The 12,173-nt window shown below is 36.3% G+C and overlaps 1 protein-coding gene across 4 annotated transcripts in view; it reads right to left on the bottom strand.

The window, feature by feature from the left end:
* Positions 1-12,173, bottom strand: part of SPATA7 (spermatogenesis associated 7) — a 56,145-nt gene that overhangs the window by 13,736 nt on the left and 30,236 nt on the right. For 2 of the 4 annotated variants that reach the window (XM_035261230.3, XM_035261231.3), the window contains 4 exons: positions 11,994-12,145; positions 5,815-6,287; positions 2,875-2,941; positions 565-680 (listed from right to left, as the gene is read on the bottom strand). In XM_035261230.3, coding sequence (XP_035117121.1) covers positions 565-680; positions 2,875-2,941; positions 5,815-6,287; positions 11,994-12,145 — 808 coding nt within the window. The remainder of the gene's footprint in view (positions 1-564; positions 681-2,874; positions 2,942-5,814; positions 6,288-11,993; positions 12,146-12,173) is intronic. The other 2 variants (XM_002754177.4, XM_002754178.5) reach the window with 1 other exon arrangement.

Here is a 12,173-nt window from a genome sequence, read left to right as displayed (position 1 = left end):
CACGATGAGCAGTTTTTAAAGAGTGCCTCCATTGCAGTGAGCTAAGACTGCACCACTACACTCCAGCCTGGACAACAGAGACAGACTCTGTCTTGAATGAATGAATGAATGAATGAATGAATGAATGAATAAATAAATAGTCTCTTCACATAGCACAGATAGGTCAAGCACCAGCATATGATGAATATTCAAAATCACAACTTACGACTCCTCAAATGGCAAAGCTCTTCAGTACTATTAGTGCCATGTAAACTGATTAGCATCACTGCCAGAAGACTTGTCTTGGGGAAAATCATTTTTTAATGAATAGTGATGACAAATAATACCAGTTGGTATGCCTTTTTCCTTTACTAAGAAATTAGCAAAATTAACTCATTTAAACTTTTACTGAGCACTTAACTTTGTAAATTTCCTTGGTAAAACTAAACTTGTTATTGAATTACATAATAACAAAATAGATTAGCGCATATGATCAAATAGTACTTAGGCTACAAATACTATATGTCTGTTATACAAGAAAGCAATTAAAAACAGTTGAAATTATTTCTCTTATAAACTGTTTACCTTGGTGAAGAATGCTGAAGAGCATCATCCTTAATCCCATCCCATGTTAATTCATGCCCTTGTAAAGGTAAAGGGATTATTTTTTCTTTGGTATCATATGTCATACAATTAGATGCCTGAGGATGCAATAAAAAATATTTTCTGCTTAAAAACACATTATGAAAGCAGAAATACAGCAAATTTTAAGTGAGCAGAGATATCCAGTAGATAAAAATTATACAACAAAGAATATTTTAGAATAATTTTTCTATTAGTTCAGAACTTTTTTCTTAAAGATAAAATGACTTTTTAATGACATATGAATAACATTAAGAAACTGCCACAAACAAACATATAAAGGGAAACTGAAGCAAATTTTCAACTTTAAAGTAAATTTGAAGGGAAAAACATCCCATTAATCAGAAATTCAAACAGCTCATCTGTTTTAAATGCCAACATGTCAAATATGCAGAAGCAGTGGTAGCACTAGGAGCATGGACAATAATATTAACAAACAAACAAAAATAATGGCAGCTTACTTTTTTTTTTTTTTTAGTACGGAGTCTCTCTGTCACCAGGCTGGAGTGCAGTGGCGCTTTCTTGGCTCACTGCAATCTTCGACTCCCTGGTTCAAGTGATTCTCCTGCCTCAGCCTCCTGAATAGCTGAGATTACAGGCAGGTGCGCCACCATGCCCAGCTAATTTTTTGTATTTTTAGTAGAGATGAAGTTTCACCATGTTGGCCAGGATGGTCTTGATCTCCCGACCTTGTGATCCACCCGCCTCGCTCTCCCAAAGTGCTGGGATTATAGGCGTGGGCCACCACATCCGGCTTGTTTTTGTTGTTTTGAGACAGAGGCTCTGTCGCCAGGCTGGAGTGCAGTGGTGCGATCTTGGCTCACTGCAACCTATGCCTCAAGGATTCAAGTGATTCCCCTGCCTTAGCCTCCCAAGTAGCTGGGACTACAGGCACGTGCCACCATGCTAATTTTTTTTTTTGTAATTTAGTAGAGACAGGTTTCACCATGTTGGCCAGGATGGTCTCTATCTCCTGAACTCATGATCCATCCACCTCGGCCTCCCAAAGTGCTGGCATTATAGGTGTAAGCCACTGTGCCCGACCATGGCACCACACCCAGCCAAGTCTTACTTTTATAGACTCCTTCCTATGCACCATGAACTGTGCCAAGCATTTACTCACATCATTAGATTTAATCTTTACAACAGCAATTTATGTATGGTTTTAAAGGTACTGTTAAAATGTGGATCTACTGCAGTTATTACTCTACTGGCTTCTTCAAGTCAGGTACTGATGGCACTGACTAAGGAATATGGGGACACCCATTTTCTTGCAGGATTATTTTCATATTTATTTAGTTATCTGCAGAGCTAACTCTTTCCAAAAATTTTAAGCTAGCAATAGCTATCATTGATTAAGTCCTTACCAGGCTAGGCACTTTACCTACATCATTTACTGCTCCTAATAATCCTGAAAGTACAGTTTCTCTAGATGAGGAAATTCAGCTCTCAGAGGATAAGCGATTTATCCTTGGGCCTTAAGTGGCAGGGCCCTATGTCAAACAGCTATTAATGGCTGAGATGGAAAACTACCACCTATCCAGTTTTAGAAGGCAAGGGGGAAGTTGAATATGATGATATTTTATTCTTCTATCTCTGGATCTGTGTTCGACATTTTAATAGACAAATCATTTTTATAAACAATAAATTTAAGTCAGGACACAAGTGTAAGACTGATACTGCAAAAATAAAAATTCCATTTGTCTCAAAATTAGACTCAAAGTGGCAATATTTTAAAATAAATGATGCTCAGAATTCAAAATATAAACCCTGTAATAAAGAGCTTTATGGTCTAGAAAAAGTAAAGGCAAACATAAGAGAAAAATATCTACCTATTCCTGTAAAATGTATAATTTCCAATCATGTAATCTGCGACAATTTATTACAAAAAATATATATAAAAACTCAACTTCTGCACTACTCTGCTGGCTCCTCTAGTAATCCAGGTCTGCATCTTTGGAAATAATACTTAAGGTATTTTACTGATCCTTCCATCTGTCCCACCAGCCAACCAACCATCCAGGAAAGATGCTAGTAACAAATGACTTCTCAGATTTGGCAGGATCCACCTGGCTATTCAGAGAGTTATAACCATTTATAAGTAGGCAGACCTTCTGTATAATGGCTGTATCATGTATGGTAAATGTCACCAAGAGATGATTATTCACAGTCTAAATAGCGGTACATATTCTAGTAACAGTAAAACATCTGTAATTCAAATGTAGCATTACAACAATATTTCATACTTATTACCTGCTTTATGTTCATTTCTGAATCGGTCACATTTTTGGTCTCAGCTTCCCCCAACTCAGATTTAAAGCTGTAATAATTTAAAATAAATAATTGTTAATCCTTCAAAATATAAGCACTGTGGTAACAAGGTTTACTGGCCAGAAAAACTCAAACATAAAAAGAATGAGATCCATCTATTCTTATAAAATACATAATTTTGAATTATTTGATTTCAGTTGATTAAATATCTGCAGACTCATCTGATATTGCCGTATCTCTTACCTATATCCAAAGAAAAAAATTGTTAAATTGTTTTTACTTTCTAAAACAACTAAAACCTAGGATCAGATAAATTGTTTATGTAAGAATAGAAAAACAATCACAATCACAAATCCGCTGTAACTCAAAACTTGACAAGATTCGTTTTTTTCTTTAGTCATTTGGCAAACTTTTATTCAACATTCATCTTGTGCCAGGCACTATTGAATCTGAAAACATTATTGAGGCAAATTATACTTAATTTCCAGAAATTATCCCAATTTAAAATATTCTTGGCAGGTGTTGCTATGAAGACTGGCTTGAATATCTACAGGGAATGGAGCAGAGGGGTAGATGGATAAAGGGTTGGTTTCTTCCTCTCTATAGCCCATTGTTTTGCCACTTTTAACATGAATCAATAATATGCTTATTTACACAAACACTGTCTGATGACATATTTTAAGAATTCTTATGATTGTAATGATTGTATAAGACCCTATCATCTCAGCCCAAAATCTCCTTAAACTGATAAGCAACTTCAGCAAAGTCTCAGGATACAAAATCAATGTGCAGAAATCAGAAGCATTCCTATATACCAATAAGACTTAAAAGGAGGCAAATCATGAGCAAACTCCCATTCACAATTGCTACAAAGAGAGTAAAATACCTAGGAATACAACTAACAAAGGATATAAAAGGACCTCTTCAAGAACTACAAACCACTCCTCAAGGAAATAAGAGAGGACACAAACAGATGGAGAAACATTCCATGTTCATGGTTAGGAAGAATCAATATTGTGAAAAGGGCCATACTGCCCAAAGTAATTTATAGATTCAATGCAATTCTCATCAAGCTATCAATGACCTTCTTCACAGAACTGGAAAAAACCACCTTAAACTTTATATGGAACCAAAAGAGAGCCCGCATAGCCAAGACAATCCTAAGCAAAAAGAACAAAGCCAGAGGCATCATGCTACCTGATTTCAAACTATACTATAAAGCTACAGTAATCAAAACAGCATGGTACTGGTACCAAAACAGAGACATAGACCAATGGAACAGAACAGAGGCCTTGGAGGCAATGCTACACATCTACAACCATCTGATCTTTGACAAACCTCACAAAGACCAGCAAAGGGGAAAGGATTCCCTGTTTAATAAATGGTGTTGGGAAAACTGGCTAGCAGTGTGTAGAAAGCAGAAACTGGACCCCTTCCTGACATCTTACACTGAAATTAATTCCAGATGGATTAAAGACTTAAACATTAGACCTAACACCATAAAAACCCTAGAAAAAAACCTAGGCAAAACCATTCAGGACATAGGCATAGGCAAGGACTTCATGACTAAAACACCAAAATCATTGGCAACAAAAGCCAAAATAGACAAATGGGACCTAATCAAACTCCACAGTTTCTCCACGGCAAAAGAAACAGTCACTAGAGTGAATCGGCAACCAACAGAATGAGAAAATATTTTTGCAGTTTACCCATCTGACAAAGGGCTGATATCCAGAATTTACAAAGAACTCAGATTTACAAGAAAAAAACAAACAAGTCTATTCAAAAATGGGCAAAGGATATGAACAGACACTTTACAAAAGAAGACATACATGAGGACAACAAACATATGAAAAAATACTCATCATCACTGCTCATTAGAGAGATGCAAATCAAAACCACATTGAGATACCATCTCACGCCAGTTAGAATGGCGATCATTAAAAAATCTGGAGACAACAGATGCTGGAGAGGATGTGGAGAAATAGGAACACTTTTACACTGCTGGTGGGAGTGTAAATTAGTTCAACCATTGTGGAAGACAGTGTGGTGCTTCCTCAAGGACCTGGAAATAGAAATTCCATTTGACCCAGCAATCCCATTACTGGGTATATATCCAAAGGATTATAAATCATTCTATTATAAAGACACGAGCACACGTATGTTCATAGTGGCACTGTTTACAATAGTGAAGACCTGGAACCAACCCAAATGCCTATCGATGATAGACTGGACAAGGAAAATGTGGCACATATACACCATGGAATACTATGCAGCCATCAAAAACGATGAGTTCGTGTTCTTTGTAGGGACATGGATGAACCTGGAAACCATCATTCTCAGCAAACTGACACAGGAACAGAAAATCAAACACTGCATGTTCTCACTCATAGGCGGGTGTTGAACAATTAGAACACATGGACACAGGGAGGGGAGCATCACACTGGGGTCTGTCGGGGGGGCAAGGGAGGTACAGTGGGGGTGGGGTGGGGAGGTCAGGGATGGATAACATGGGGAGAAATGCCAGATGTAGGTGACAGGAGATGGAGGCAGCAAACCACATTGCCATGTGTGTACCTATGCAACAATCCTGCATGATCTGCACATGTACCCCAGAACCTAAAGTACAATTAAAAAAAATAATTCTCTGGAAGTATATTTAAAAACATATGTAATTCTTGAACCATGCTTGCAATAAAATATGTAATTCATACTTATAAGAAGCTTGACCAGTTTAATAGCTATTTTTCAGTTATTTTGATAGTTCTAGTGACACACGGAAAAGGAAAAGTCACATTCATCTCATTCCAATCAAAGGGCACTATCAGATCTTAAAGCTGGCAGCAGAAAATGGGAATATTAATTCATTAATTTTCATTTAATTTCCTGAAGGATTTACTATTGGTTGTTGATGTATCATACCTTAATTCAGTCTGGGTTTCAGCTTCTATCCGTTGATCTGTAAAATCCTTTTTTCTTTTGGCAGGTGTATAATAGCGATACTGTGACAAGAAAGATTTTGCTTCTGTTTTTAAAGTGCGGGGAGTGAATGGCAATTGTTTGTTAGAAAAGAGTTCAGAATGTTTATCCAAAAGATCCCCACTGGGTGCCTTTGAAATGACTAACTGAAACCGGTGGGAATTTGGGAATGTGCTCCTGGGCCTTCTGCCATACAGGGTTCCAGAGCCTGGTTTTCGGGGCCCAGAGCCTGCATAATCCACACTGGATGGGGAGGAACTGGAGTTCTTCTCAGGACCATTTGTGATGACTTTATCAGATTTACGTAGACTTAGGTGTAGTCTCTCTGAAGAGGGTACTAGTGACCTTGCGAAGGATGAAAATCCATTCATTTCTTCTTTTAACACATCATCCTCAATTTGCGGTTCACCTGAGGGCTGAGAACATTTGATATGACAGTCATCACCTGCATTACAAATTCATGTAATGGGGACCTTGAGATTATACATTAAAAAATGATAGCCTCAATGGTTTACAAAATTAACTGATATGTACTGAAGATGTTAGTATTTTATTTGAAGTTCTAGTCAAGCATTTGAATTAGCATATTAAAATAAAATTCTAAATATAAGTCTAGTAGAGCAATCAATTTTCTTTCTGAAACTTAAAAAAAGATGAGTATTTGAGATCTTAAACTTGAATATTAAGATCTACTGGGAGATTTCGGTTTTATCTGAAAGTTTCCACACAAATTGTGAGTGCCAATGCCCTTCTCAACCACTGTTAGTGGCATCGTCCTCACCGTCCTGTCTTGTCATTATTGGAGGCTGCAGTGTAAGCCACCCCTCTGTGATGTCCAGGCTTTAAAGAAAAGGAATTTCTCCTCATCATGTATGGAGCCCTGATTTAGGTAACTAATAATTTAAATATAATTAATAAATATTTATTCCATAAAAATTTCATATACATTTCTCAACTTTTCATTGGGGTGGGGGTAAAACTTTGAAAAGGGAGGCATTTTGACCTGCTCCATTTCTTTTTGGTTATCTGTAAAGTCTAAAAGCACAGATAACATTTTATTCTTTGATAAACTTTTATAAAATGTCTAAGAAGCTTTGCCTATGACTTCAGCCCTTATGGACACATCTGTATATCCTCTGCAAAACTCAGAGGCACTTTCATTAGGTAGAGGGCAAATTACATGGAACTTACAGAAATTGAGGTAAAAATCACCAGGGTTTAGTCAGTTATATCTGTCTTATAACCTCGTTGGGAGGAATAACAAGGGGAAGATGCATGAGCTGAGTAAGGAAAAAGCCAAGTGCTTCCTGTGTGCAAGGTACTGCTCTTGACATTGAATAGAAGAAGAAGAACTTCTATCACTGCTATTAATATGTATGGTGTATTTATTATGTGCAAGGTATTGTACTAGTTAATTTTCATGTATAGCTAGCTCATTTAATCCTAACATCAACTTCTGCGTGGTAGTACAGTTATTACCCTATTTTGTAGATAAAAATACTGCTCTGAGGTGCATAATCTCACAGATTTGAACCGAGGCAGAGCCCATGTCCTTTACCACTTCAACATATTATCTATTTTAAAACTTATTTGAAAATTATATGATTTTAGATTTTTTACAGCATAAAAAATCTTAAACTGATTTTAACTATTTTTCTGGGAACAAATAAGCCAGCTAACCTAAAGTGCTGATTTATCAAAGCAAAGAAATTGCAGATAAGTGGATATTGTGCTGCTACTACCTAAAATATATTGAATCACCTTTCCTTTTCAACTCCCTTATAATCTTATTCCAAATACAAGACAAAATTACTCAAATCAAGTAAGTATGCTAGCATTAAATTTTGAGTCCCTAGGGTACTATTTGGTAAATGACTTTAAGACATTAGTTTTTACAAGTAGTTCTAAATGATACTCACAATACAGCTTATGTACCAGAATAGTTTTGTTCCCAAAGAAATTTCTTAGTCTAAAAATATCCTATATAGCAATTAATTAATAAGCACAAAAATTATTTACACTTAGAAGAACAGCACAAACTGAGATCAGAGGAAGGAAAAAGAAATGCACAAGGTATTATGATTGCCTGTAAAGAAATTTTATCAGTAATGGTTATTTAATAAACAAAATGAAACACCGAAGAAAGTCTTTTAAACAGGTAGAAGTATATGTTAACCCATCTCTCTGAAATGGGATGGAAAAATTGCTTCTGAACTTACTGAAAGCATGAAACTTTTCTCATTTTTGTGTCTTATAATCTCTACCTTCTATCCTATTTTTTCTTTCCTTGGAAACCAGTAGACCACAGTATAAAATCCACTGTAGCAATCTGCATCTTTAGATGATATAATTGTTTCCTTTAGCTATGAATATCAGAAAGCTTGGATAAAGACATTTGCGCAGAATATATGTAACACACTGTTAGAATCCCAAAACATAAATAGCAAATCACTGTAAAGTTCTGAAATCAAGAAAGTGTTCATCAATTATATGCCAGTAGAGCAAAAAGTTGATGGTACCCTGAACACATCCTTTCTTATATCATTCTTAGTCTTATGAGGTTTGTTGTACACTGTTTCTGTGATTTCAGGATTTATGTAAAGTAATAATCATAACCCATAGTTGATATACTCATCATACTTTCATGTCAAGAATTTTACAATACAGAACTCAGTACTAAATCAATCTTTTTTTAGGATGTCAGAAGACATAATGCACAATAATTTTCTAATTGTCAGAGTTTTAAACAGTTGAAGAGTCAGTTCAATTGCAGAATTGGATGGGTATGAATTAAAATCTGACTAACATTTGTTTCCAAAAAAGTTTCAAATTATATTTTATGAAAGAAACACAGCTCTTGATTTTCACTATTTTATACTGTTTTTAAAAAGTCTCCTAGATTTTTTTTTTAAATCTCACTTTGTTGCCCAGGCTGGAATGCAGTGGCCTGATCATGGCTCACTGCAGCCTCAACCTCCTGAGCTCAATCTGCCCGCCTCAGGCTCCTGAGTAGCTGGGACTACAGAAGCACACCATCATGCCTGCTTTTTTTTTTGGCGGTGGTGGGTGGGTATTTTTTTTGTAGAGATGGAGTTTTGCCATGTTACCAAGGCTGGTCTGAGACTACTGGGCTCAAGTGATCTGTCTCCCTCAGTCTCCCAAAGTGTTGGGATCACAGGTGTAAGCCACTGCTCCTGATCTCTTCTCTAAATTTATTCAGAAATACAGATCACACCTACATATTCAAGCACAGAGTAAGTGCTATGCCAGTGAAGCAAGTGAGTAGTATGGGAGCACTGACCAAGTAGTGAATGACTCGGAGTTACAGGGTGAAATCTGGAAGGACTTAGGAGGGTTCTGAGGATGATAGCATGTGAGTTAGAGTATGAGAGAAGAAAAGTGGCATGAGATATGGGCAATTATCATAAAAGATTTTTGATATATGACCTTTATATATGTACATAAAGGGCTAATACATTCAGAGGGTTAAAGCCAGCATTTTAACTACAGTAACTTTTCAGTGAATACAAATTATAACCATAACAGGTATCTGTTAACTATAATACCCATTCAATTATCAAAATATACTGCCCATAATAAGGCTTTTAAGACAATCTGAGAGTATCTAAGATATTTATCAGGGCTTATCAAAAATGTAGGCAAAGTGCAAGTTACTATGAATTCTAAATGGAGTCAATAAAAATATAGATAAAAAATAAATTAACAACTTTATGGAGGCAAAAAGTTATAGGGTTATAGTTGCTATTGGAAAAATGAAAACATCAAACATTTACAGAAATACGTTAAAAATTTATAACATGTAAATAATATCTATATTTTTACTTTATTATAAATATATAAAACACATTAAAAAGATGTATCAACATATATGATTTGTATTTTCAAGAAGCCCCATTCTTATCTCAAAATATGATTAGTAATTTATACTCATGCTGAATAACAGAAACACATTTAAAATTTTCAGTTAAAAAGTATAATCACTAAAAATGAAAAGATACCTGTGAGTCAAACATTGAGGAACATATTCCCAGATAGTAAAGTATAATACAGAGCAGATAACAGATTTATTCTAAAGGAAGCAGCTCTATTCCTGGTCCTTTTATCTACATAATAGCCCTGGGGCTCTCAATCATACTCACTGCTTCCCCTGATGACTCCTAAATCTATTTTCAGCCCAGACCTCTTTGCTGACACGAATGCTTATATCCAAATGTCTATTAAATATACTAGATGTTCCAAAAGCACCGCAAATCAAACATAGCCAAACAATAAACTCCTATGTTTTATTACCTCCAGCCCCAAAGAAAACCTGCACTTCATCCTATTATATTTCTGTGAATGATATATTGCTATCCTTCCCAGTTGTCCAAGCCAGAAACTTTGGAATCTTTTTAACTCCTGCCTCTTGCTCTTCACATCATCCACTAAGTCCTGGAGATTCTACTTTCTTTTCTTTCTTCTTCTTCTTTTTTTTTTAGACAAAGTTTTACTCCACCGCCAGGATGGAATGAAGTGGCATGATCTTGGATCACTGCAACCTCCGCCTCCCGGGTTCAAGTGATTCTCCTGCCTCAGCCTCCCAAGTAGCTGGGACTACAGGTGTGCACCACTACAGCCAGCTAATTTTTGTATATTTAGTAAGGACAAGGTTTCACCATGTTGGCTAGGATAGTCTCAATCTCCCGACCTTGTGATCTGCCCACCTTGGCCTCCCAGGCGTGAGCCACCGCACCCGGCCTCTACTTTCTAAATATCTCTTAAATGTATTCCTTATGCTCTCTCTGCTATCTTAGAATCATGTCTTAATTACTGCTTCCCAGATTACTGCAACTGCCTCATAATTAGTCTGTCCTCCACTGTTGTCAGTGTAAAGTGTCAGTATGATGACATAACTTCAACTAAAAACTGGTCTATGGCTCCCAGCATTTCTGAAGAGAAAACTACCAGACTTAATGTTATGGCATTGGTATTTGGTAAGCAGAGCAGTGAATTTGGCTTTTGCCCATTAGTCCATAGTTTTGTTTTAAACCACATAATGGGTGCTGGTGGCAGAAAACAAAGCTCTATGAGATCATGCTTGAGAATCTGGAATGCTCTCAACGGCTACTCTTCAACTAGATGACTTGCAAGGAAACTTCCCCATCCTGAACCCTGGCACTGAGCTGAAGGAGACTGCTGGCCTTCTAATACCAATTCAAACAAACTCAAAAAGGAGACAGTGGGGAAATCTAAATATTAGATATTTATTATTAAAGAACTGTTAACATTTTTTAAGGCATAATAGTATTGTTGTGGTTTTAAAAGTCTATCTTTTAGATATACACCCAAACATTTATGAATAAAATTTTACAGTATCTGGGGTTTGCATCAAAATAACCTAGGAAAGTGAGTAGACATATAGGTGAAATAACAATGGCTCTGAGCAGATCATCATTACAACGTAGGTGATGGGAACATGTGGGTATAATATACTATATTTTTGTAGATGCTAAGGTTTTCAAAATTAAAAACTTCAAGAAATGAAAACACCACACATAAGAATAAAACAAACTTACATTTCAGCTGAGAGACAACCTGGGATTACAGGCGCCTGCCACCACACCCAGCTAATTTTTGTATTTTTAGTAGAGACAGGATTTCACCATATTGGCCAGGCTGGTCTCGAACTCCTGACCTCAGGTGATCCACCTGCCTCGGCCTCAAAGTGCTGGGATTACATGCGTGAGCCACCATGCCTGGCCAGGAATAGAACTTCTTTAACCAGATGTTCAAATGTATCACAAAAAAACCTGTAACTGGGATCTGCAAACTATAACCTTCAGGCCAAATCTGATCCAATGTCTTCAGTTAATAAAGTTTTAGCAGAACACAGCTACACCCATTTATTTATATATTGTCTATGCCCACCTTCCAATGGTAGAGTAGTTGTGACACAGACTGTATAGCCTGAAAAGCCTTTGAAAATATTAACTATCTGGATCTTTATAGGAAAAGTTTGCTGACCCTAAACTATAGTAAACATGTTTCCAGAAAGTCAGATTGTACCACTAATGAAGTGCCTTAGAAACATTTGCTTTTAAAAAGTAAAAATACTACCTTACCTTTTGTAGGGTGTGAAAAAGTGACTTGGAATTATTTTTAGAATTGGCTTGCACTGCAGTTTTAGTTAATTTGAACTCTTTTTCACATCGTGCTAATTCCTTTTTGAGTTTCTCTCTTCGTTGTTGGTCTGCATCTAAAAGGGAAAACAAATCTTTCAAAATATGGAACAAAATAGAGAA

This window comes from Callithrix jacchus, chromosome 8, assembly GCF_049354715.1.
Source record: "Callithrix jacchus isolate 240 chromosome 8, calJac240_pri, whole genome shotgun sequence".
Classification (NCBI taxonomy): Eukaryota; Metazoa; Chordata; class Mammalia; order Primates; family Cebidae; genus Callithrix; species Callithrix jacchus.
Note: the sequence above shows the minus strand (reverse complement) of the source record. Positions and strands in the feature narration are given on the sequence as shown.